Source organism: Carcharhinus amblyrhynchos, chromosome 28 (assembly GCF_965287045.1).
Source record: "Carcharhinus amblyrhynchos chromosome 28, sCarAmb.v2.hapA, whole genome shotgun sequence".
Lineage (NCBI taxonomy): Eukaryota > Metazoa > Chordata > Chondrichthyes > Carcharhiniformes > Carcharhinidae > Carcharhinus > Carcharhinus amblyrhynchos.
The window spans coordinates 9,171,806-9,195,492 of record NC_137351.1 but is presented as its reverse complement, the minus strand read 5'-3'; the positions used below and the strand labels follow the sequence as shown (position 1 = coordinate 9,195,492).

Sequence of the window (23,687 nt, the reverse complement as noted above, 5' to 3'; positions counted from 1 at the left end):
AGTTAAAATGAATGGTCCTAGGGATGTTTTATCACCACATGCTATACAAATGCAAGTTGTTGCCATATGATGACAAGCTGTTCAGGAACAAAATATTTATATAAAGTCTTCTGATTTGGGAAATTAAGGCAACATACTTTAAGCACTTGCATTGGATTTGTGTGGCAGAATGGGGTTGACGTGCATGATGTACGAATATCAGAGCTAAACAGGAACTTGAAAGTTTCCTTTGAAGCAGATCAAGAACTAAATGTCCATATTCTAGCTCAGTGATAACATAGTTGCCAAATGATATTTGCCCAATGATGCAACCCTTCTGAAGTACAATTTTTACTATCGTGGGGAAGTGATTTTCTCAATGGCTTGGTGGCTATATACACCAAATAAGGTTAGTAAGCCACTTTGTTCCCTAGATTTCCTGCCATACGTTGAACCGTAGAATCTCAGCAGTGCAGGAGGCGGCCATTTGGCCCATTGAGCCTGCACCAACAACAATCCCACCCAGGCCTTAGCTCCCTAACTCCACTTATTTACCCTGGGGAGGTGATGGCATGGTGTTATTAATCGCTAGGCTAGTAATCCAGAAACTCAGCTAATGTTCTAGGGGCCCAGGTTCGAATCCCACCATGGTAGATAGTAGAATTTGAATTCAACAAAAACATCTGGAATTAAGAATCTACTGATGACCATGAAACACTGTTGATTGTTGGAAAAACCCATCTGGTTCATTAATGCCCTTTAGGGAAGGAGATGTTCCCTGGAAGGGGAGAGTGTTTTAGCTAAGTCAGGCAGCATGGTCAGAACAGAGTTGGAGGGCCGAAGGGCCTGTTTCTGTACTGTAATTCTCTTTGTTCTTTGAAATTTACTGTCCTTACCTGGTTTGGCCTACAGGTGAGTCCAGAGCCACAGCAACATGGTCGACTCTCAATTGCCTCTGGGCAACTAGGGATGGGCAATAAATGCTGGCCAACCAGCGATGCCCATGTCACACGAATGAATAAAAAAATTCCCCCAAGGTTTAGCACGGCCAATCAACCCAACTCACACATCTTTGACTGAAAGAGGAAATTGCAGCATCCTGAGGAAACCCACGCAAACACAGGGAGAACATGCAAACTCCACACAGTCACCAGAGGCCAAAATTGAACCCGGGTCCCTGGTGCTGTGAGACAGTAGTGCTAACCACTGTGTCAGCGTATCTTAGCCAGCACGTCAATTAGCCCCATCATATCATAGTGAATCATTGAATCATAGAATTCTTATAGTGCAGAAGGAGGCCTTTAAGCCCACTGAGTCTGCAATGATACGCCAAAGGGCATAGAACATAGAAAACATAGAATAGTACAGACCTTTTGGCCCTCGATGTTGTGCTGAGCTACGTCCGAACCCAAGATCAAGCTATCCCACTCCTATCATTCTGGTGTACTCCATGTGCCTATCCAACAACCGCTTGAAAGTTCCTAAAGTGTCTGACTCCACTATCACAGCAGGCAGTGCATTCCACACCCCAAACACTCTAAGTAAGAACCTACCTTGAACATCCCTCCTACATCTCCCACCATGAACCTTATAGTTATGCCCCCCGTGATGTTCTGAGGGAAGACGTATTAGCAATTTTGAAAAACCTGAGGGTCAATAAGTCCCCTGGGCCAGATGGGATACATCCTGGGATGAGATTGTGGAGCCTTTAGCTTTGATCTTTGGGTCCTCATTGTCCACGGGGATTGTGCCAAAGGACTGTAGAAAATAATCTCTGAATGTCCACTCTATCTATCCCCCTCATCATCTTATAAACTTCTATTAAGTCGCCTCTCATCCTCTTTCACTCTAAAGAGAAAAGCCCCAGCTCCCTCAACTTTTCTCCATAAGATCTACCCTCCAAACCAGGCAGCATCCTGATAAATCTCCTCTGCACTCTCTTCGATGCTTCCACAAACTTCTGATAGTGAGGCGATTAGAACTGAACACAATATTCCAAAAGTGGTCTCACCAAGGTCCTGTAGAGTTGCAGCATAACCCCATGACTCAAACTCAAGTGCTCTGTTAACAAACGCTAACACACTATAAGCCTTCTTCACGGCTCTATCCACTTGAGTGGCGACCTTCAGAGACCTGTGGATATGAACCCCAAGATCTCTCTGTTCGTCTACATTCCTCAGAACCCTGCCGTTGACCTTGTCATCTGCATTCAAGTTTGTCCTACCAAAATGAATCACCTTGCACTTATCAGGGTTATGCTCTGTCTGCCAGTTTTTGGCCCATCCTATCCTATCAATGTCTCTTTGCAGCCTACAAGAGCCCTCCACCTCATCCACTACTCCACCAATCCTGGTGTCATCAGCAAATTTACTAACCCACTCTTCAGCCCTCTCTTCCAAATCATTGATAAAAATCACAATTAGCAGAGGACCCAGCACTGGTCCCTGTGGTAGACCACTGGTAACTAGCCTCCAGTCTGAAAATTTTACCTCCATCACCACCCTCTGTCTTCTATGATACAGTAAAAAGTCTGACAACACCAGGTCTTAGTCCAACCTATTTATTTGATAATATACTCACAAGCTTTCGGGGTTAGCCCCTTCGTCAGGTGAATGGAGAGTTCTGGCCTCAGACAGAGCATATAAAGCACAGACAGTTTAGAGATTACTGATTAGAATGCGAATCCTTACACCTAACCTGCTGTTCAAGACCTGAAGTGCCTGATAATGTGAGTGGAAGGAGCACTGATCACAGGTTAAAGAGATGTGTATTGTCTCCAGACAGTACAGTAAGTGAGGTTTTGCAAACCCAGGCAAGTCACGGGGGTTACAGATAGTGCGACATGAACCCAAGATCCCTGTTGAGACCGTCCACGGTCTCAACAGGGATCTTGGGTTCATGTCGCACTATCTGTAACCCCCGTGACTTGCCTGGGTTTGCAAAACCTCACTTACTGTACTGTCTGGAGACAATACACATCTCTTTAACCTGTGATCAGTGCTCCTTCCACTCACATTATCAGCCACTTCAGGTCTTGAACAGCAGGTTAGGTGTAAGGATTCGCATTCTAATCAGTAATCTCTAAACTGTCTGTGCTTTATATGCTCTGTCTGAGGCCAGAACTCTCCATTCACCTGACGAAGGGGCTAACCCCGAAAGCTTGTGAGTATATTATCAAATAAATAGGTTGGACTAAAACCTGGTGCTGTCAGACTTTTTACTGTGTTTACGCCAGTCCAACGCCGGCATACCCACATCATGACTTCTATGATACAGCCAGTTACTTATCCAATTGGCCAAATTTCTTTCTATCTCACACCCCTTTACTTTCTTCATGAGTGGTGGAGGCTGCCTCGCTAAATATTTTTAAGAAGCGGGTTGATGGGTTTTTGATAAGAGAGGGGATTAAGGGTTATGGGGAGAGGGCGGGAAAGTGGAACTGAGCCACAACAGATCAGCCATGATCTTATTGAATGGCGGGGCAGGCTCGAAGGGCTAGATGGCCTACTCCTGCTCCTATTTCTTATGTTCTTATGTTCTACCATGGGGAACCTTATCAAACGCCTTACTAAAATCCATGCATATGACATCAACTGCTCTACCTTCGTCTATGCACTTAGTTTCCTCCTCAAAGAATTCAATCAAATTTGTGCAGCAAGACTTACCCCTCACAAATCCGTGCTGACTATCCCGGATTAAGCTGCATCTTTCCAAATGGCCATAAATCCTATCCCTCAGGACTTTTTCCATTAACTTACCAACCACCGAAGCAAGACTAACTGGCCTATAATTACCAGGGTCAATCCTATTTCCTTTCTTGAAGACAGGAACAATATTCGCCACTCTCCAGTCCTTTGGCACAATACCCATGGACAATGAGGACCCAAAGATCAAAGCTAAAGGCTCCGCAATCTCATCCCAGGATGTATCCCATCTGGCCCAGGGGACTTATTGACCCCTTTTCAAAATTGCTAATACACCTTTCCTCAGAACATCTACCTTCTCCATCCTATCAGCCTGTATCACACTCTCATCCTCAAAAACCTGGCCCTTCTCCTTAGTGAACACTGAAGAAAAGTATTCATTCAACGCCTCACCTATCTCTTCTGACTCCATGCACAAGATCCCACCACTATCCTTGATCGGCCCTAACCTCAGCCTGGTCATTCTTTTATTTCTCACATAAGAGTAAAAAGCCTTGGGGTTTACCTTAATCTGACCAACCAAGGACTTCTCATGCCCCCTCCTAGCTCTCCTAAGCCCTTTTTTAACTCATTCCTTGCTACCTTGTAACCCTCAAGCAACCTAACTGAACCTCGTTTTCTCATCCTTACATATGCTTCCTTTCTCCTCTTGAAAAGACATTCAACTTCCTTTGTAAACCATGGCTCCCTCACTCGCCATTTCCTCCCTGCCTGCCAGGGACATACCCGTCAAGGTCATGCAGTATTTGTTCCGTGAACAAGTTCCACTTTTCATTTGTGCCTTTACCTAACAGTTTCTGTTCCCATCTTATGCTCCCTAATTCTTGCCTAATCGCACCATAATTACCCCTACCCCAATTATAAACCTTGCCCTGCCACATCACCTCCATTGCAATAATGAAAGACACCAAATTGTGGTCACTATCTCCAAAGTGCTCTCCCACAAACAAATCTAACACTTGGCCCGGTTCATTATCCAGTACCAAGTCCAATGTGGCCCCACCTCTTGTCAGCTTATTCACATAGTGTGTCAGGAAACCCTCCTGCACACACTGTACAAAACGTGCCCCATCTGAACTATTCGACCTACAAAGGTTCCAACCAATATTTGGAAAGTTAAAGTCACCCATGATAATTACCCTGTGACCGCAGCACCTATCCATAATCTGCTTTGCCATTTCCTCCTCCGCATCTTGATTACGATTTGAGGGCCTATAGTAAACTCCTAACAACGTGGCCACTTCTTTCCTATTTCTAACTTCAGTCCATATTACCTCAGTAGGTAGATCCCCCACGAAATGTCTTTCAGTAGCCATTAAACTATCCTTGATTAACAATGCTACTTCTCCACCTCTTTTACCATCTTCCCTACACTTACTGAAACATCTATATCTTGGAACTGCCAACAACCATTCCTGTCCCTGTTCTAATTATGTCTCCATAATGGCCACAACATCGTAGTCCCAATTCTACTTAGGCCCCATCACTGTAACTCCACATGTTTAATCAACTAATCCCCACAGCTTGGGACACTAAGTGGCAATTTAGCATGGCCAGTCCACCTAACTTGCACATCTTTGGACTGTGGGAGGAAACCAGAGCACCTGGAGGAAACCCATGCAGGCAACGTGCAAACTCCACAGAGACAGTCACCCAAGGACGGAATTGAACCCGGATTCCTGACACAATGTGCCAGTGTCCTGCCTGCTTTATCAGGGCTACTTAGGTTAGCAAGAGAAAAGGCATCAAAACTAGGTGAGCAATATTAGAAAGTGCAAGTATAGATGTTGAGTAAATGACAACTCAGCTGGGCTTGTTCTGCCCCACTAGTGTTTGAGTCACTTTCATATAGGAAATGCCATGCCATGAGTGAAACACATGGAATTAACAGATTATCTGATCATTATCACATTCTGTTTGTGGGAGCTTGCTGTGTGCAACTTGGCTGCCATGTTTCTGACGTTACAATGGTGACCACATTTCAAAGCACTTGAAGTCCTTTCAGTTGCCAGGAACAAATCTCTCAAGCAATGTCTCACTTGAAGGGTCAGGTGAGACTCCTTCATCCTTTCGCCCCACTTAATATTCCAAACAGCTGTCCATTGTTAATGCCAATTGCTGTGGCACTTCGGTCTTCAAAGCTGGAAGTCATGGGTATATGACCAACTCCAGATTCAGTGCACAACTAAGGATGATGTTTCAGAGCAGCAGAGGGACTGCTACATTGCTGAAAGTGTCATGCCTGTTCAGGTGAATACCAAAACTCCCAAGGCACTATTCAGAAGGGTACGGATGATACCTGTGCCCAGACCATCATTCATCTTCAATCAGTGCCATCAAAACAAAGTAACTGGTCATTTGTCTCATTGTTAGAACCTTGTTGTATGCAAATAGACTGTCTGGTGAGCATTGCTGCCTCACAGTGCCAAGGACTCAGGTTTGATTCCTGGCTTGGGTGACTCTCTGTCTGGAGTCTACATGTTAATTCCGTGTCTGCATGGGTTTCCTCCGGGTGCTCTGGTTTCCTCCCATGGTCTGAAAGACGTGCTGGTTAGGTGCATTGGGACCATGCTAAATTCTCCTTCTGTGTACCCAAACAGGCGCCAGAGTGTGGCAACCAGGGGATTTTCACCCTAACTTCATTGCAGTGTTAATGTAAGCCGACTTGTGTCACTAATAAATAAACTTTAAAGCGTAACCCTGCGCACTTACCATGGCTAATTCAATAATCTGTACATCTTTGGACACTAAGGGGCAATTTAACATGGCCAATCCCCCTAGCTTTTCACAATAACTTCATTGCAGTGTTTTTTATTTGTCTCCAAGACACCAGTGACTGAAATTCAAGAGTAATTCCTTTGCATTGATTTACTTCAGGGTTGCCTGAGGGAATGAGAGGGGCTTGCGAAATGTAAGCACGCTATTATTTGGTTTGATCTCCAGTCTGTTGTGAGTTAGCTAGGTAGAGCTGCAACACAGAGGGTTGTTCGCCCCAACACCCCTGAGGTTAAACAGGGGAACATCTTTAACTGCTTGGAGTTTGAAAACATCGATACTGGCGAATGTGTGTGTAAGGTTCCTTTAAGATGTTCTTTATGGTTATATTGCTTATGTCTAATGCCCACACATGAAAAATGGCCACTTAGGTATGGTACTGGAGGGTAGGTAACACCTCTGCAATTGTATAATATCAAGGACTTTGAAAGAGGAAAGAGAACAGGAGAATAGATAAAGTGTTAAAAATAAAACCTACGCGTCTTTTAAGAAAACCTCAAGACTTACAAACGATTCCACTTTTGATTGCTCTCAACACATGTGCCATTTCAGTTAGTAATGTTTATTTAGTTGTCTGTTACGCTGCTGAAAATCCATTTGGTACTCACCGTCTGCACTTGGTGGGCTGATGGCTTGCAGTGAAATGGATTTCTTCAGTGGAGGAGCAGAACGTGGCTGTATCCTGGTCACCTTCTGTAAGAAAACAACATAGTTGCTGTTGAAATTTCCTGTACCAATTATACACTCAAGTTCTGAGTAACTCCCCACGTAGTTACTCAGACTTAATTGTATCAGCACTAAAACCTATGCACTCAGCTACACAATGGATTAAGGGAGCCGAAAGCAAGCACCAATCAATCACCAGAGTTATTCAAAAAATGTTTACACTACCTCTGTTAAAAATAGCCGATGAAGTAATAGTAATGTAATGCAAATGTTGCTGAGCATTGCCGAAATGACTACATTTGCAAAATACTTGGTTGAGTGGGAGGCGTTTTGGGCGATTCTGAAATCGTATGTACACATAAACATTTTCTGCGTCAGTATTCATGGAATCCTACAGTGCAAGAGGCTGCCATCTGGCCCATCGAGTTTGCACCAACCTCATTCCCACCCAGGCCCTATCCCCATAACCCCATTATTTACCCGAGCTCATCCCCTTGACACTACGGGGCAATTTTGGCATGGCCAATCCACGTAACCCACACATCTTTGGATTGAGGAAATGGGAGCATCTGGAGGAAACCCATACAGACACGAAGAGAATGTGCAAACTCCACACAGGCAGTGACCCAAGCCTGGAATCGAACCCAGGTCCCTGGTGCTGTGAGGCAGCAGTGCTAACCACTGTGCCACCAGAAAATTCACACAGGACAGGGCTTTAACTAGTACTTCTGCCATCACTAAAAAGGTCTTCAGCTTTCACTCAAGTCTTTCAATTTTTAATAGGATAATGCACACAAGTTGACCAGCTTTGGTCACGTTCATGCAGTATGATTTTAAAGCGGTCACTTTACCGGCTTTTCAAACACGCTGCCCTCGCTGTGATCGGACTCCATCTCTTCCTCAGTCAGCGAGACTAGCGATCCACGCTCATCGGTGTTGACGATGGGAGCCCGGCGAGGGTCTCGAGAATTCCTTAAGACAGACTCCACAGCATGTGAAGTTTCCTTGGTCACCTCGCTGTGGTGCACCAGTCCTTCCAGGCTGTAACTGAATACACATAGGACATATTCAATTAACATGGCAATTGTCATTAATTTGAAAATTTGCTTGAGGCAAACAGAGGTGAACCCTCGAGTACGGGCTTCTCAACATGATCATCAACACAGTGACAGGTGCAGGAATTAATCTCTGCCAATAGCTAGTGGTGCAGGACAGGGGAATAACATTACACTTACATATACCAGGGCAGCACAGTGGTAAGCATTGCTGCCTCACAGTGCCAGGGACCGGGGTTCGATTCCTAACTTAGGTCACTGCCTGTGTGGAGGCTGAACATTCTCCGTGTCTGTGTGGGTTTCCACTGGGCGCTCCTGTTTCAGCCCACAGTCCAAAGCATTGGCCATACTAAATGCTCCCCCAGTGTTCCCAAACGGGTGGAGTGTGGCGACTAGGCAATTTTCACAGTAATTTCATTGCAGTGTTAATCCAAGCCTACATGTCACTAATAAGTAAACTTTAACTTCTTAAACTTTAGACAGAGACGCATCTCTACAATAATGTCTCCTTACCCCCCATCCTAACAGTATAAAGGAAGGAATGAAAAAATAGATGGCAGGTGGAAAGAGAATGGTCTTTCACAGGATCTGAAAATCAGGGTCGGAGATGTTGGGGAGATGAGGACTGATTGCGCCTCTGTGGGCAGCAGCGATAGAACCGCGACCAACAGTGGATTAGGGGTGAGAAGTCACAGAATTACTACAGTGCAGTCGGATGCCATTTAGTCCATCGACTCTGCACCCACTCTCTGATGGAGTCTCTTACCCAGGCCTCCCCCACTATCCCCACAACCCCATGATGGGCTATTCCATCTAATCTGCACATCTAGGAACATAAAATGGGCAATACAGCACGGTCAATCCACCTAACCCGCACATCTTTGGACTGTGGGAGGAAACTGGAGCATCCAGAGGAAATCCACGCAGACATGGGGAGAATGTGCAAACTTCACACAGGCAGTGATGCAAGGCTGGAATCGAACACGGATTCCTGGCACCGAGAGGCAGCAGTGCCAACCACTTTGCCAACGCGCCACCCAGCTGCGTCGATAACCACAGGTGAATAAGTTGGGTATCGTCGGCTTCCAAGGCAGAGGAAAGTAGGAGTTCCAGCACCATAATGACCCCACAGGGCTTGGCAAGGATGATAGGGCATAAAGTAGGGGTGAGGGTACAGATCACTGCATTCTGGCTGAATTGGAATTTGTTAGTAGCAAGTGTGGGTGCCAGGAAAGCAAGCCCAAGCGTATTCACACTTGAGAAATCAACAAGTAATCAGTAACTTAAAGCCTTTCTAAAACTTGAGCATTGTCTTTTGATACAATTGATATAATCAATGCATATTTGTCACCAATTAAACTGGTGAAAAACAGTTACACACTGATACATAATCTGAACGTTAACCTATTTTGCTCATTTCCAGATGCCAACTAGTCTGCTGTACTTCTCTGGCAATCTGCTCTTGTTGTGGAAAATTATGTTTCTTTTGGCAAGGAGGGCCGAGGAGAGGAATAATAATCTTTGCAAATGCTTTAGAAAAGAAATACTTAACTTCACTTGTGCGTGGGAAAAGTGTAGGACAGTGATTAGCGGCAAGATTGGTGACACTGATCCTGAGACTAAATCTATTTATGAAGGAATTCAACAATTTCAAAAACAAACGCACACATTTAACACAAAAGCTCTTGGGTGTGCGTGAAGCTTCAGACTTGGGCAGCACCAATGACCAGCTCTCATGCATTCAAACATGCCCCAGGATCATGCAAAAGCCAGTCACGTGTAGGTAAACGTGTCTCAAACATACAACAGGAAAAGAGCAGTGACAGCTAAAACACATCAGTTATTAGCACAGCTGAGGTGGTGTGAAGGTTGACTGTACGCCCTACTGGGCAGCAAGCGTTCGAGATGCAAGGGGATGGGTGCACATAAAGGCTCCTCCATACAAACCGGTTAGTTCAAGAAAAGCTACAAAAAAAGTGTGAGGACACGTACCAACCGCTCAAGAATAGTTTCTTCCCTGCTGCCGTCAGACGTCTGAATGGACCTACCTCATATTAAGTTGATCTTTTTCTAGCTATGACCGTAACACTAGATGGCGGGGATGGCTCACTGTCGCAGTCCAACCATGGGGTAGGTTTGCTGGGGAAGGGAGTCGGGTGGCACAGTGGCATCTGGATTATGGTGGGTAGCCGATCTGCACATTTACAGTCTCAATTTAGAGCACTTGCCAACATTCTATTTTACCTTCCAGCGGCAGTCTGTCGTATATGTAGCCTGAGGCTTTATTCACCAAATGTGCCACCCACAGTCCCAACCATCACTGACAGTGAGTTCCTCTTCATTGGAGGGGCCAGCCCACTTAATCTCTCTAATAAAAAGTGCAGTCATGTTCACCCCTTCATGGGCATCTCCAATTTTGAGATGCTCCCGCTGTATTAGCAGCACCAACCAACTCAAGAACAGCATCTTCCCTGCTGCCTTCAGATATTTGAATGGGCCTACCCCATATTAAGTTGATCTTTCTCTACACCCTAGCTTTGACTGTAATATTACATCGTGCACCCTCTCCTTTCCTTCCCTATGTATGGTATGCTTTGTCTGTACAGCATGCAAGAAACGATACTTTTGTGTGTATACCAATACATGTGACAATAATAAATCAAACCAAATTATTCCCATCCTGCGCAAGTGATTTTGCCACATTTCCCACCCACTCCCAGTTTGCTGCTGCTGGATGTAATACATTGAGAGACACAGTGAACTGACAGGAGTGAGTATTGACAAATGCACAGGATTAATTTGGACTGAAGCAATTTCCTAACTTTGGTTTTGAACGTGAAGATTACACGCCTTTTTAAAAGTTTTTGTTTGATGCAAGTTCTCATGGACTTTTCTTTTGGAGAACTGTTATGGTTACAGTGTGAAAAATGCACATTTTTCTTTCTTCACAGATCACCTGAAACATCCCTCACTGCAGCCGAGAGTCAGGGCCGGAAATTGCTCCCAGGCCACCAGCACTATGTGCAGCTGGCCACCAGGTGTCACCCAACAGCAGCCTGGAGAGTCCCCGCCCCCAGCGCCCCATCTTCTTTCTCTCCATCCATCTTTCCCATTGGAAGAGGCTTAACCTCCACATAATACCTTCCCAAGAAGCGAACAGGACTTCAGCTTTGTTGCATGTTCCTCGACTGGCCTTCCAAATCTCATCACACCATACTCAGGGAGTGTCACATGGAACCCATATACAAATTTGGTAAAAGTGAGAAATATCTGAAATTATCTCATTCTGCCAACTTAATGGCTTGCCAAATTTTCTTCAGGGACTGCTTGTCTCTTTTTTGATGCTGGCCGATCTATGTATTTCCAAAATGTTCTGTTTATAGTTCAGAGTTACAACAATTGTAGTTTTTAAAAATTATTTTCAGTTCAACAAACTATTTGCTTAAGATGTGCCAGATACCTATTCGCTCAATTTTTCCATCCCTTCATAGTGAAAACACAGAGAAACCATCTGATCTTTATTCAGTGCCTCCCACAATCCATACCTTCGGTAACTAATGTCAGACTCCAGGATAAGGCATTGGTTTTCAGAGGGACACCAACTCATGCTAGGAATAAGGGGAGAAAGGATCAGAACAAGGAAGGAAACAATGACAGAAGAGAGAGATGATGAGTAGTGCATTGGCAGGAAATTTCAGCAGAGGTCTTGCTGCAATGATGCTATGAGATTGCATTCAAAAAAATTTTAATTTCTTTTGCATACTTGACGGCTTTTCCAGCTTTTAAATGATGCCAAAAGCTGGAAGATTGTGTATTTTGCCATTAGGCTTACCACAGAAGATGCTATTTAACTAGTCACATGGAAGCCAGTGTGCTTTTAGGGTTATGTTAAGCTATCTCTTCAAATCGCTCCTAAACCACCACCACTCAGCCCCATAACCAACTAAGTTGTTGTGTGACTGCTAGAAGCTTGATTGAATTGTGAAACCCTTACGGTGCAGAAGGAGGCCATTCAGCCCATCAAGTCTCCACTGGCACTCCAAAACAGCATCTTACCCAGGTCTGCTTCCCTGCCATATCGCTGTAACCCTGCGCATTTACCATGGCCAATCCATCTAATCCCCACATCCGTGGACACTAAGGGTCAATTTAACATGGCCAATACACCCAACTTGCACATCTTTGGACAATGGGAGGAAACTGGAGCACCTGGAGGAAACCTGCGCGGACACTAGGGGGGAGTCTGCAAACTCCACACAGTCAACACCAGAATCGAACCCAGGTTCCTGGCACTGAGGGGCTGCAGTGCTAACCACTGTGCCATCTATTGAAATGTATTGTCTGTAAATGGCAGACACTGGATTTGTACCATATCTCTAGCTGCCGTGATAGTTGCATGACTAGCCCATTGCAGAATCTGAGATCGGAGTCACCTGCAGGTCAGGTCAGGGTGGAGGGAAGTTTGATTTAATACAGGGATTATTGAGCAAGATTTGTTAATAATAGACTTTATTTTTCTGTTATGAAGACACAAATTTACCAGATTTGTTAATAGCAGATTTAATGGATTTAACTTCATAACTCATCATGATGGGATTGGAACTTGACCTCTGGACATCTGCCTCAGTCCTTACAGCTACTCCACCCTCACACCCATTTCCTAATGTCACACAGTATTCTGAGCTTCTTAATTAAAAAAATTCACTCGCACGGTGTGGGCATTGCCGGCAAAGCCAGCATTTATTGCCCCTCCCTAATTGTCTTCAAGGTGCTAGTGGTGAGCTGCTTTTTTGAATGGCAACAGTCCAAGTGGTGTAGGCACACCCACGCTGCTTAGAGGAAAGGGGTTCCAGGATTTTGACCCAGCGACAGCGAAGGATCAGCTGATATATTTCCAAGTCGGGATGGCGTATGGCTTGAAGGGGAACTTCCAGGTTGTGGTGGTCCCATGTATCTGCTGCCCTTGTCCTTCTAGATGGTAGAGGTTGGAGGTCCCAAAAGTGCTGTCAAAGGAGCCTTGATAAGTAGTTGCAGTACGCTGTTTGATGGTGCTGCCATTGTGCATCTGTGGCAGAGAGGGGAACTGGGGTACTAATTGAACTGGCTGCTTTTGCCCTGGATGGTAAGCTTCTAAGGTGTTGTTGGAATAGGCAAGTGGACATCACACTTCTGGGAGAATCAGGAGCGTTAATGCCACAGAATTCACAGCACGGATCTCCTCTTGCAACTATAGTATTTATGTCTAATGGACCAGTTTCTGGACAATTAGACCGGTAGGCATGTTACACAGTTCAACAGCATGAAAGATTCACAATTTGGCCATTGCATGCAACTCCAACGCTTGTGGTGATTTGCACATTTCAAATGTAAGCCAGGAGCTAAAATAAAATCTGTACCATTGCACACATCTTCCTTCAAGTTTCTTTGTTTTGTTAAATAGTAGAGTTATCTGAAAAGATTTACAATAGGGTGACGATTATATAAGTATTACAACAAAGCCAGCAATGGCAGTTGAGAAAGTTAGCAAAGTGCTTGCAAAGAATATGTTCTTGATTAATGAACTCGGTGGGGTTAACATGCACACACTGTTATAACATTGAAACCTGGACATCAGACTACTAACTCTCCTCCACCATCATCTTCAGCTAGGAGGAAATGCTATAGAGGTTCTATAGGTCAGGGCTCAAGGCTCAGAAACATACTCACTTGTATGGATGCCAATACATCAGAACCTCAGCACACTGGATACTGGACTAATTCTGCCACAGTGGACATCCACCCCGTGACCTCCCAGCAGTTACGTGCTCAAGAACATGCTAAATTCACTTGTGGTCCTGACTGACATTAACTGAGAAGATATAAATAGGGACTTTCCTGTATGAGCCAGAATCACACTCCTACCATAGTTAATCTGTAACATTTGTTTCACTTCCTCTCCCTCACCCCCACGCCACCCCTCTCTCTCCCTCACCCCCACGCCACCCCTCTCCCTTACCCCCTCTCTCTCCCACCCTGCCTGTCTTCTCCACCCTTACACCCCTTGCCCTCACCAGTTCTGTGACTTCGGTGAGCAACTAATTTTAATTAAAGAATCACCTTTTGGTCAGTGCCAGTTGTAGTGCCATTGAACAGGTTTCAGTGAAATAACATTTTACACAAAAACACATATGTGTTCTTACAGAACAGTGTCCAAACTCTCAGCTTGTGTCAAAAGGCAGAAGATTAATATCCATTTTCTTGTGTTAAAATAATTAGTTCAGTTTCACTTTTTTTTACCTTCTTCTATGAATTGGTGGCCTCTTTATGATGTCACCAAGCATTCTCACAGAACTGAAAGGAAATCATGAAGATAAACAATCATTCAAGGGAGAAAAGAAATGATCGATACAAAAAAGGATGAAAAGTTTAGATCAGAAGAATGAAAACTGGGCAAATAAAGAAAGCAAAACTGTGAATATTAGTAAGAGACAAAACTCAAAGCTCAATTCCTTCAGTCACCTTGAGGTACACAATCTAAAATACCAGCAATTAAAACCTTCCTCCCTAGCCTTCATGAAGAACAAAAGAAAGTTCAGCACAGGCTCTTCGGTCCTCCAACCTGTGCCAATCATGATGCCCCAACTAAACTAAAAAAAAACCTTCTGCTCTTCCTCGGTCTGTATCCCTCTATTCCCTCCCTATTCATGTACCCACCCAGATGCCTCTTAAATGTTGCTAATGTGCCTGCTTCCACCACATCCTGTGGCAGCGCATTCCAGGCACCCACCACCCTCTGCCTGAAAAACTTTCCCTGCACATCACCCTTAAAATTCCCCCCTCTCTCCTTGAACCTGTGCCCCATTGTAAATTGACATTTCCACACTGGGGCTAAAGCCTCTGATCATCCACTCTGTCTACGCCTTTCATCATTTTGCAGGCCTCAGCCTCTGCCTTTCCAGTGTGCATCGTGCTTCCATATTTTGTAGACCTTGCATAGAACTATGCAGAACTTGCGGCACAGAAGCAGGCCATTCGGTTCAATAACTCTGCTGTAAACGCCCCACACAAACCTCCTCCCATTGCAAGTAATTTCGTTACAGTCTATCCCTCTTTTTCACATACATACCTAGCTTCCTCTTCAACACATCAATGCCATTCACCTCAAACTACTCCTCGTAACAGCAACAGGTAAATCCCTTGATTCAATCACACTCTTGAATTCCTTGTTGGATTTTACAGTGACTATCTTGCATTCATGACTCCTTGGGCAGGGTTTTGCTGTCCCCAGGGTGGCAGGAGCATTGGGTGGGGAGCGGGGTGGGTTCTGGAAAAAGAGGGGTGACTCACTGCCGTAATCCAGCCACGGGAGAGGTTTTCTGGGGGAGGTTGGGTGGCATCTGGATTATGGTGGGTTGCCAATCTGCACATTTACAGTCTCAATTTGGAGCACTTTCCAAATTCTAATTCGCCTCCCAGCAGCAGGCTGTTGCATATGGAGCTAGAGGCTCTATTCACCAAATGTGCCACCCATAGACCAAACACAACTGACAGTGCATTCCTCTTTATTGGAGGGACAAGCCTACTCGATCTCCCTAATAAAAAGCACAGGCATGCTCCCTGCTTCTGGACACTTCCAATTTTGAGATGCTCCCACATTATCATATCTGTCTTAGCAGCACCAACTGATTCAAGCACAACTTCTTCCCTGCTGCCATCAGACTTTTGAATAGACCTACTTCACATTAAGTTGATCTTTCTCTATACCCTAGCTGTGATGTTAACATTACATTCTGCACTCTCTCCATCTCCCCTATGTACTCTGTGAATGGTATATTTTACCAAGAACAAAGAAAATTACAACATGTGAACATGGCCCTTCAGCCCTCCAATCCTACACCAAAAATGGTGCCCGTGTGACTCAAAACGCCCTACCCTCCTGGGGACCATACCCCCCTATTCCCATCCTATGTATTTGTCCAAACATCCCTTTAAAGCCACTATCTTATCTGCTTCCACTACCTCTTCTGGCAGCGAGTAAAAAAACTTGCCTCATACATCTTTAAATCTTGCCCCTTGAATCCTAAACCTATGCCCACTGACTTTTTCACCCTGGGAAAAAGCTTGTCTGCATGGCGCACAAAAAACAACACTTCCACTGTATCTCAATCCATGTGACAATAAGAAATCAAATCAAATTAGCACCAACCTGATCTCAGTGGGGCTGTTGAGGCTCTTGAGCTGCCAGCTCTGTGATGGGACCCTCCTTAATTGGATGGTGAGCCAGGAAGCATCCTTTGGAAAAATAGGCCCCACAATCCAGCAGTATGGGACCCCCATTTGGTCCTGACATCTAGGTCCCAAACCCAGTGGGAAAATCCTGTTCCTAATTTCAGACTTCCCGTTGGGTAGAAACATTTTTATATCTGCTTTATTGTATCACTTCACAACAGACCTTCATTAGGTCACCCCTCAGTCTTCCCTTCTCCAGAACCAACAGTCCCAGCCTATTCAATCATTCCTGGTCATTATAACCTCTCAGGCATTCCTGAGGACAGTTTATATGAGTAAGAACCAGGAATGTTATCCATTCTGCTCCCATGCCATCATTCACTGTTGCATCATGGTGAATGGCTTAAATTCCCTCAGTGTTGTGATTAGAATCCCTACAGTACAGGAGGCCATTCGGCGCATCAAGACTGTGCCAACCACGATTTCACCGATTCCTACAACCCCACAAATTTATCTCACTATTCCCCTTGATACTCAGGTCAATAGACCTCACGTGCATATATCTTTAGACTCTGGGAAGAAACTGGAGCACCCGGAGGAAACCCACACAGTCACAAGGAAAACGTGCAAACTCCAGACAGACAGTGACACGAGGCCGGCATTGAACCTGGGTCCCTAGCACTGTGAGGCAGCAGTGCTAACCACTGTACCACCGCACTGCCCCAAAACCTCCCTGGCACAGCATTTGCTTTATATCATTGAAAGATTGTGTGCACTACACAATAATCGTGGGCTTGATTTTCAGAACACACGCACAACAAAAACATGGAACATTTTAGCTTGGGACGGAGAGCTAGATGGGATTTCGTTCTGCTTAATCCAGTGGGTGGTGTAACCCGGTCCCAACTTTGTCTTGATGTTTAAGAATCATTCTCCAGTAACTGTAGTCTATTTTCTCTCTCTCCACAGATGCTATCAGACCTGCTGAGATTTCCCACCATTTTCCATTTTTGTTTCAGATTCCAGCACCTGCAGTATTTTGCTTTTATTACATTGTCTATTTTCTTTGTTTCCTTCCCCACCATCTTTTTGAAAACCAGCAAAGGACAGAGACAAAGAAAGCTGGACTCAAGAGTCAAAGACTGCAATCACTTCAAAATAAACTTTGCACAGTTTAACTTTGTTGGTTGTACAATGCAACTTGTTTCACTATCGAGTTGGTGCACTGCATTAATATGTACTCATTATGAAGTCTATTCTTCTTATGACGCAGCACTATATTTCCAACAGTTGGATACTGTGATAGCCACCGCCCACCCCCCCCCCCCCCCCCCCCCCCCCCCGCCAGCTGTCCAACACCCCTCTCCTTCTTACCTTCGCTGATTGATCTCAGTTTCGCTGCCTGCGTTTTTCCCAGGCCCCCAGCTGTGTCGTCGGAAGGGCGACAGTGGCCTGATGGATGGCCTGAAGATGGAGGCTCGCGTGGGCACATCAGCAACGCTGTCCTTCTCCTCTTCAGCTTCACAGACTACAGCGCAGCCGTCGCCTTGCCCCGCCGACCCTCTGCTGTCCCTTTGCTCAATGCTCGAAAGGCTCTGTTGGTCATCATCCTCGTTCAATTCTAGGGCAGCGCCGGCTGGCAAGAATACGTCACCTTCAAGGGTTGCTGTCACCTCAGAGGACTCGGGGTCCCCGACTGTTGAACTACTTGTTGTTACTCCGCTTAATTCATACCCTATGCTCTGTCCATCTTGAACCTGAAATACAAAACAAATTCAGCTGAGTTTGTTTTTTAACGATAGCGAGGCATTTACTACACTCTACATCTTTAGAGTTTCTTCAATGGTTGAATGGGCATGTGTCCTGCGAGGTAGGGAACAACTGCAGAAGGATTCCAAATCAGATCACTGCTATAGAACTGAAGAAAATAGGAGCAGGAATAGGCCATTTGGCCCTTCGAGCCTGCTCCACTATTCATTTTAATCGTGGCTGATCAAATTCAACATCCTGATCCTGCCTTTCCCCCATATCCTTTGATCTCTTTAGCCCCAAAAAGCAGGTCAGCATTCAAATTTACTTCAGTGCTCCTGGGTTACAGACAAAGAACAAAAACAGCCCGGGAAACAGGCCCTTCGGCCCAACGAGCCCGCACCACCATTTTAACCTTACCAGTCCCCCCTCAACCCATGACCCTTATCTATGCTTATGGCATTCCACATTGAGGGAAAACTAATTTAGGGACAGTTTATTACCTCCAATCAGCCTAATAGCACATCTTTGGGGTGCGGGAGGAAACCGGAGCACCCGGAGAAAACCCACGCAAGCACGGGGAGAATGCGCAAACTCCCACAGACACTGGCCCAAATCCACGTGTCTGCACAGTGATAGTCACTGAGCTGTCATAATGCCCATAATGTAGGGAATCAGTTGCAGTTCTGTTCTCGGTTGCTTGCAGCATATGCACCCATTACCCTCACCCTGCCATCATTCAAAACTGAAATACCAGCTTCACTTATGTATTCAAACACAAGGGTTTTGGCACATCCTAGGCTGACACTTCAGTGTAGTACTGAGTGAGGGCTGAGGCATGGGAGGTGCAGTATTTCAGACCGAGATGTTGAGTGAACTTCCAGGTTCTGATTTTTTTTTGTTTTTGAGTCAAAAAATCTAAACAGAATTCAGTTGCTTGGAGCTCAATGGCTCACTTATCATAGAATCCCTAGTATATAGGAGGAGGCCATTCGGCCCATCAAGACTGCACTAACAACAATTCTATCCAGGCCCTATCCCCATAACCCCTACTTTCTCTGATGGGTGTGAAAGGTCCCAGAGCACTGGGCAGCTTTCTTTAACTCCAGGGCTCCACAACCCTGAGAGCCTTTAGCTCCAGTAGTGGCCTTGATATAGCACTGTCTCATTTCCCTACCTGATGTTGGTGGTGAGGGCATCCTGCAAACTCAATCAGTCTAGACAGTAAACTGGATGAAGGCAAAATTGAAGGGGAGGTAGACACTGCTTCCAAGGGATAACAGCCACTCCATATACAGCTCCAAACTACCCACAGTACAGGCTTGGCTCAAGGATATAATAAAGTTTGCACAATCCTGTCCTAAAGAAACATCTAATTTAATACTTTTACAGTGCTAACTAACTTCTATGGACTTGGATTGTCTTAAAGACAGACATAAGGCGTATTTTTTATGACTAGGATGACTTTCAGTCAGGATTTTCATTGTAACTTCATTGCAGTGTTAATGTAAGCCTGCTTGTGAGACTAATAAACTTTAAACTTTGTGTGTTGGGCTGGCTTGCACAGTCCTTGTACTTCCAGGTTCGGATTTTTTTTTGTTTTTTTGAGTTAAAAAATCTGAACAGAACTCAGTTGCTTGGAGCTCAACAGCTCACTAATCACACAATCCCTACGGTATAGGAAGAGGCCATTCGGCCCATCAAGACTGCACTAACAACAATTCTATCCAGGCCCTATCCCCATAACCCCATGTATTTACCCTGCTAATCCCCTACACACTAAGGGGCAATTTAGTACAGCCAATACACCTAGCCTACACATCTTTGGGGTGCCGGAGGAATCCCACGCAGAGGCAGGAAGAACATGCAAACTCCACACACACACACACACACACACACAGTCACCGGAGGCTTGAATTGAACACACTAACCACTGTGCCATCGTGCTACTTGCTACAGGCTTTTTTTGGGTGAGATGCTACACTGGGTCTTCTGGGTGCATGTTGGGAAGTGTCGATTCAGAACAAAGTTCCCATTGTATATTACTGGCACTCAGAGCATGAAACCTTATGAAAATGAGAAGACCAAGAATTTGGATCAATATATTTGTACATTAGAGATCTAACTTATGTTGGCAACAACTTATATTTTGTTAGTGCCTTTAATGCATAATAAACATGTGACGTTAGTGTGTCTTTGAGAAAGTTTTTTTTAGAACATGATTTGTGCAGTTCTCATAGCTTCAGTGGTTTGCTAGCTCACAGCTTCAGTGATGTCATTGTTGCGGCTTGAGTGGAAACTTTTTATCACTACTTAAGTGGCTTAAATGGGGTTGTTTGTGTTTACTCTGGCATTAGTTTTACGACCCTACCTTGTGAGGAGGATGGCCATGTGCTTTTGGACAGTTTTTTTTTCCATTTTCAGTTTGAAGCTGCAGGTTTGAGCTTTAGTTTTAGAAGGTCCCTAAGAAGAAGTGTTTTCACTCTCACTGTTGTTTTGAAAATTCTGTTGGTTTCCTGAAGGGTGAAAATCTGCTGTTGTTGGGGGCTGGACCAGAGTCTCTCTGGTGTTTTGGGAAGTTGTCTTGTCTTCAAACTGTTTGCAGTGAATCCGGAGCATTTCAGACTTCAACCAAAGCATCCAACTTCCATTATCACGTAAGCAGTAGACTCTGCTATATTGCACCTGTTTAAAAGGGGCTTGTCTATGGCAAGGGTTTTTTTTTAAACTGGACCAAAAGATATCTTTGTTAACGTTGTTTTGTTTTTGTTTGTAATTGTTAGAAGTTATTACTAATGTTCTTTTCATACATGCTGACTATATTCTTAAATAAGCTTTGTTTGATAAAAGCTCCCTAGTGGGTCAGTTGAATCATACCTGAAGTTGGACCATATTATGCTTATCCTAGCAAATTCAAGGTGCAAATGTTATGTTTCTGACCTGAACCATAACAAACATTCTTTTTCCGTACTTGAAAGAACATTAGAAAACAAACCACAACATTGAACCACACAAGCAGCTATTAAGTCAGACGACCAAAAGCTTGGAAGGTTTCAAGAAGTGTCTGAAGGTGGCAGGCAAGCTAAAAAGACCAGGAGATGTAAAGAGGGTATTCCAGAGCTTGGGCCCAAGCTAATGGAGGCATGGCCACTAATGGTGGATCAATTAAAATCAGGGCTGCTGAACAGACCACAATTAAATGAGTGCCTGTATCTCAGAGGGTTGTGAGGCAGCGGGAACTTAAAGATAGGAAGGGGTGAGGGCATGAGAGTGATTTGAAAACAAGGATGAGAATTGTTAAAATTAAGATGCTGTTTGACTGGGACCCGATTTGCAACAGTGAGCACAGGAATGGCAGGTGAACAGGATTTGATGCGAGTTAAGATGTGGGCAGCAGAATTTTTCATGACCGCAAGTTTATGAACGAGAGAATATGGGAGACCAGCTGGGAATGCTGTAAGTCAAGTCCGGAGGTGACAGCGGAGCCTCGAGGTCTGAGCGACGCGGCTTATCTCAGCCAGGGCAGGAGTGGACTGTATCGCATTCTTTCCAGCAGCTGAAGAAAATAAACACCATCAGCCAGGGTCTCCCGGTTGCTAACTACCGACTTCTGCAGAAAAACGTACGTGTATTGCAAGGACCAGGATTGGGCATCCCTCCATGGTCAAACTTTCTGCCAACACTCCATGTTTAGGTTGGAGACTGATCACTTTGGCAAGTTCTGACAAGGCTTGTGGAATGGTGTTCCAGCAACTTTAGAAGAGAAAAGGAGAAAAATGGAAAGAGGCGGGGAGAGAGAGGGAAATCCGCCTGGAAAATAAGATTTTTACATTTGTGAAAGTGACTATTAGAAGCTGGAATCTTGTTTGAGAAACGGCCAAGGAAATCTCTGCATGATTGATGAGTGACACTGAATAACACAGCTGTGGGAACATGATACATCCAGAGTTTCAGACGCTACACAACGCCTTAGGATTTATAGAGGCATGGAAAACTATCCTGACTTAAAAATCTGAAGTAACCTTCCAGATTTATTCTACACCTTGCGACCTCACAATTGGAATTGAAGCAAAAATTAAGTACCAAATCCCTTATAAGATCATAAGGCATAAGAGCAGAATTAGGCCACTTGGCCCATCAAGTCTGCTTCGCCATTCAACCATGGCTGATATTTTTCTCATCCCCATTCTCCTGAATTTTCCCCATAACCCGATCCCCTTATTAATCAAGGGCCTGTCTCTGTCTTAAAGACCCTCAATGACCTGGCCTCCACTGCCTTTTGCAGCAGAGTTCCACAGATATGCCACTCTCTGGCTGAAGAAATTCCTCCTCATCTCTGTTTTAAAGGATCACCCCTTTAGCCTGAAGTTGTGCCTCACGACATGCAATATAGCGTAAATGCTAGCCAGTAAGCTTCATTCAACCACAAAGGAGGGAGGAAGTGGCGGGGGGGGCGGATTTCTGGCCCTGCTCGCCCCCAAAAGCCAATGTCAACAGACCTTTGCATAGTCCACCCTCTGGCCCGTTACAATTCCCGTGGCAAGCAGGACAGGAGGGTTCCGGTGAAAACATCAGTAGTTAGCAAGCATAGTACAGATTCGTGTTTGTGAAATGTCACCAGAGAAGTTGCCAACACCTATAAGCTCACAACCCAAAAACTGTCACCGTCTTGAGGGATGAAAAAAATCTCTTAGTCACTGCAAAACATTGACCTGAATTTTACCACCCCACCCACCATGGGAATCGAAGCAGAGAGGGACAGACAACGGAAAGGTCCGTTGACCTCGGGCAGGATTATGCTGTTTTGGGACAAGCGAAGCCACAAAATTCCGTCCATTAAGTTTATTTGCATGATTGAGGCCATGACCCCAGGACTGGCCACTTGTTTTAGTTTTGACAAGAAGTCACAATGACTCCTTGAAGATGAAAGGGAAAACTATATGTTACGGCGGCCTGTGCAGGATTCATTGCTCCATGCCACCTGGACACAACAGGATCACAGCAGCAATTGTAACATCCTGTCCAGATCAATGAACTGAATTGGTTAATTAAGAGGGAGTGGTGCCACCACATGACGAGTCCAAGTGGGAAAGACTAGGCTAGATGACAAATTAGTTTGAGAGAGAAAACTCAATTATGGAGGTTTTATCTACTGTTTACTTTCAGGGCAGAATGAGCCGATAATCTGAGCGGACTCTCTGTGATAGTGTTCATTGTGAACTTGAAGTTGCTAGACTTCAAAAGGTGCACCTATTCTACCCTGACAGCAGCATCCTCCAACAATTGTCCAACAAGAGAGGTGTTGCCAGATTTTTCCCAAATTTCCATGGGAATTAAAGATGAATCTCTAGGACACTGTTGATAGGATTTAAGCTGGTTGGTGGAGCTGAAACCAAGACATAGGGCTTGAATATCTTGCTCCCATTCTGCAGAAAATGCAGATGTATGGGATTGTGGGTAATCTAGGAAGTTGGATCAGGAATTGGCTATCAGATAGGAGACAGAGGGTGGTGGTGGATGGTAAATATTCATCATGGAGTGCAGTTACGAG

At 44.8% G+C, this 23,687-nt stretch overlaps 1 protein-coding gene across 6 annotated transcripts in view; it reads right to left on the bottom strand.

Moving 5' to 3' along the window:
* The window catches only part of LOC145359690 (A-kinase anchor protein 13-like), a 415,021-nt gene that overhangs the window by 106,551 nt on the left and 284,783 nt on the right, over positions 1 to 23,687 (bottom strand). For 3 of the 6 annotated variants that reach the window (XM_080214440.1, XM_080214441.1, XM_080214444.1), the window contains exons 11-15: positions 17,762 to 18,144; positions 14,456 to 14,509; positions 11,725 to 11,787; positions 7,976 to 8,171; positions 7,067 to 7,151 (exon numbers count right to left, since the gene is read on the bottom strand). In XM_080214440.1, coding sequence (XP_080070566.1) covers positions 7,067 to 7,151; positions 7,976 to 8,171; positions 11,725 to 11,787; positions 14,456 to 14,509; positions 17,762 to 18,144 — 781 coding nt within the window. The remainder of the gene's footprint in view (positions 1 to 7,066; positions 7,152 to 7,975; positions 8,172 to 11,724; positions 11,788 to 14,455; positions 14,510 to 17,761; positions 18,145 to 23,687) is intronic. The other 3 variants (XM_080214442.1, XM_080214445.1, XM_080214443.1) reach the window with 2 other exon arrangements.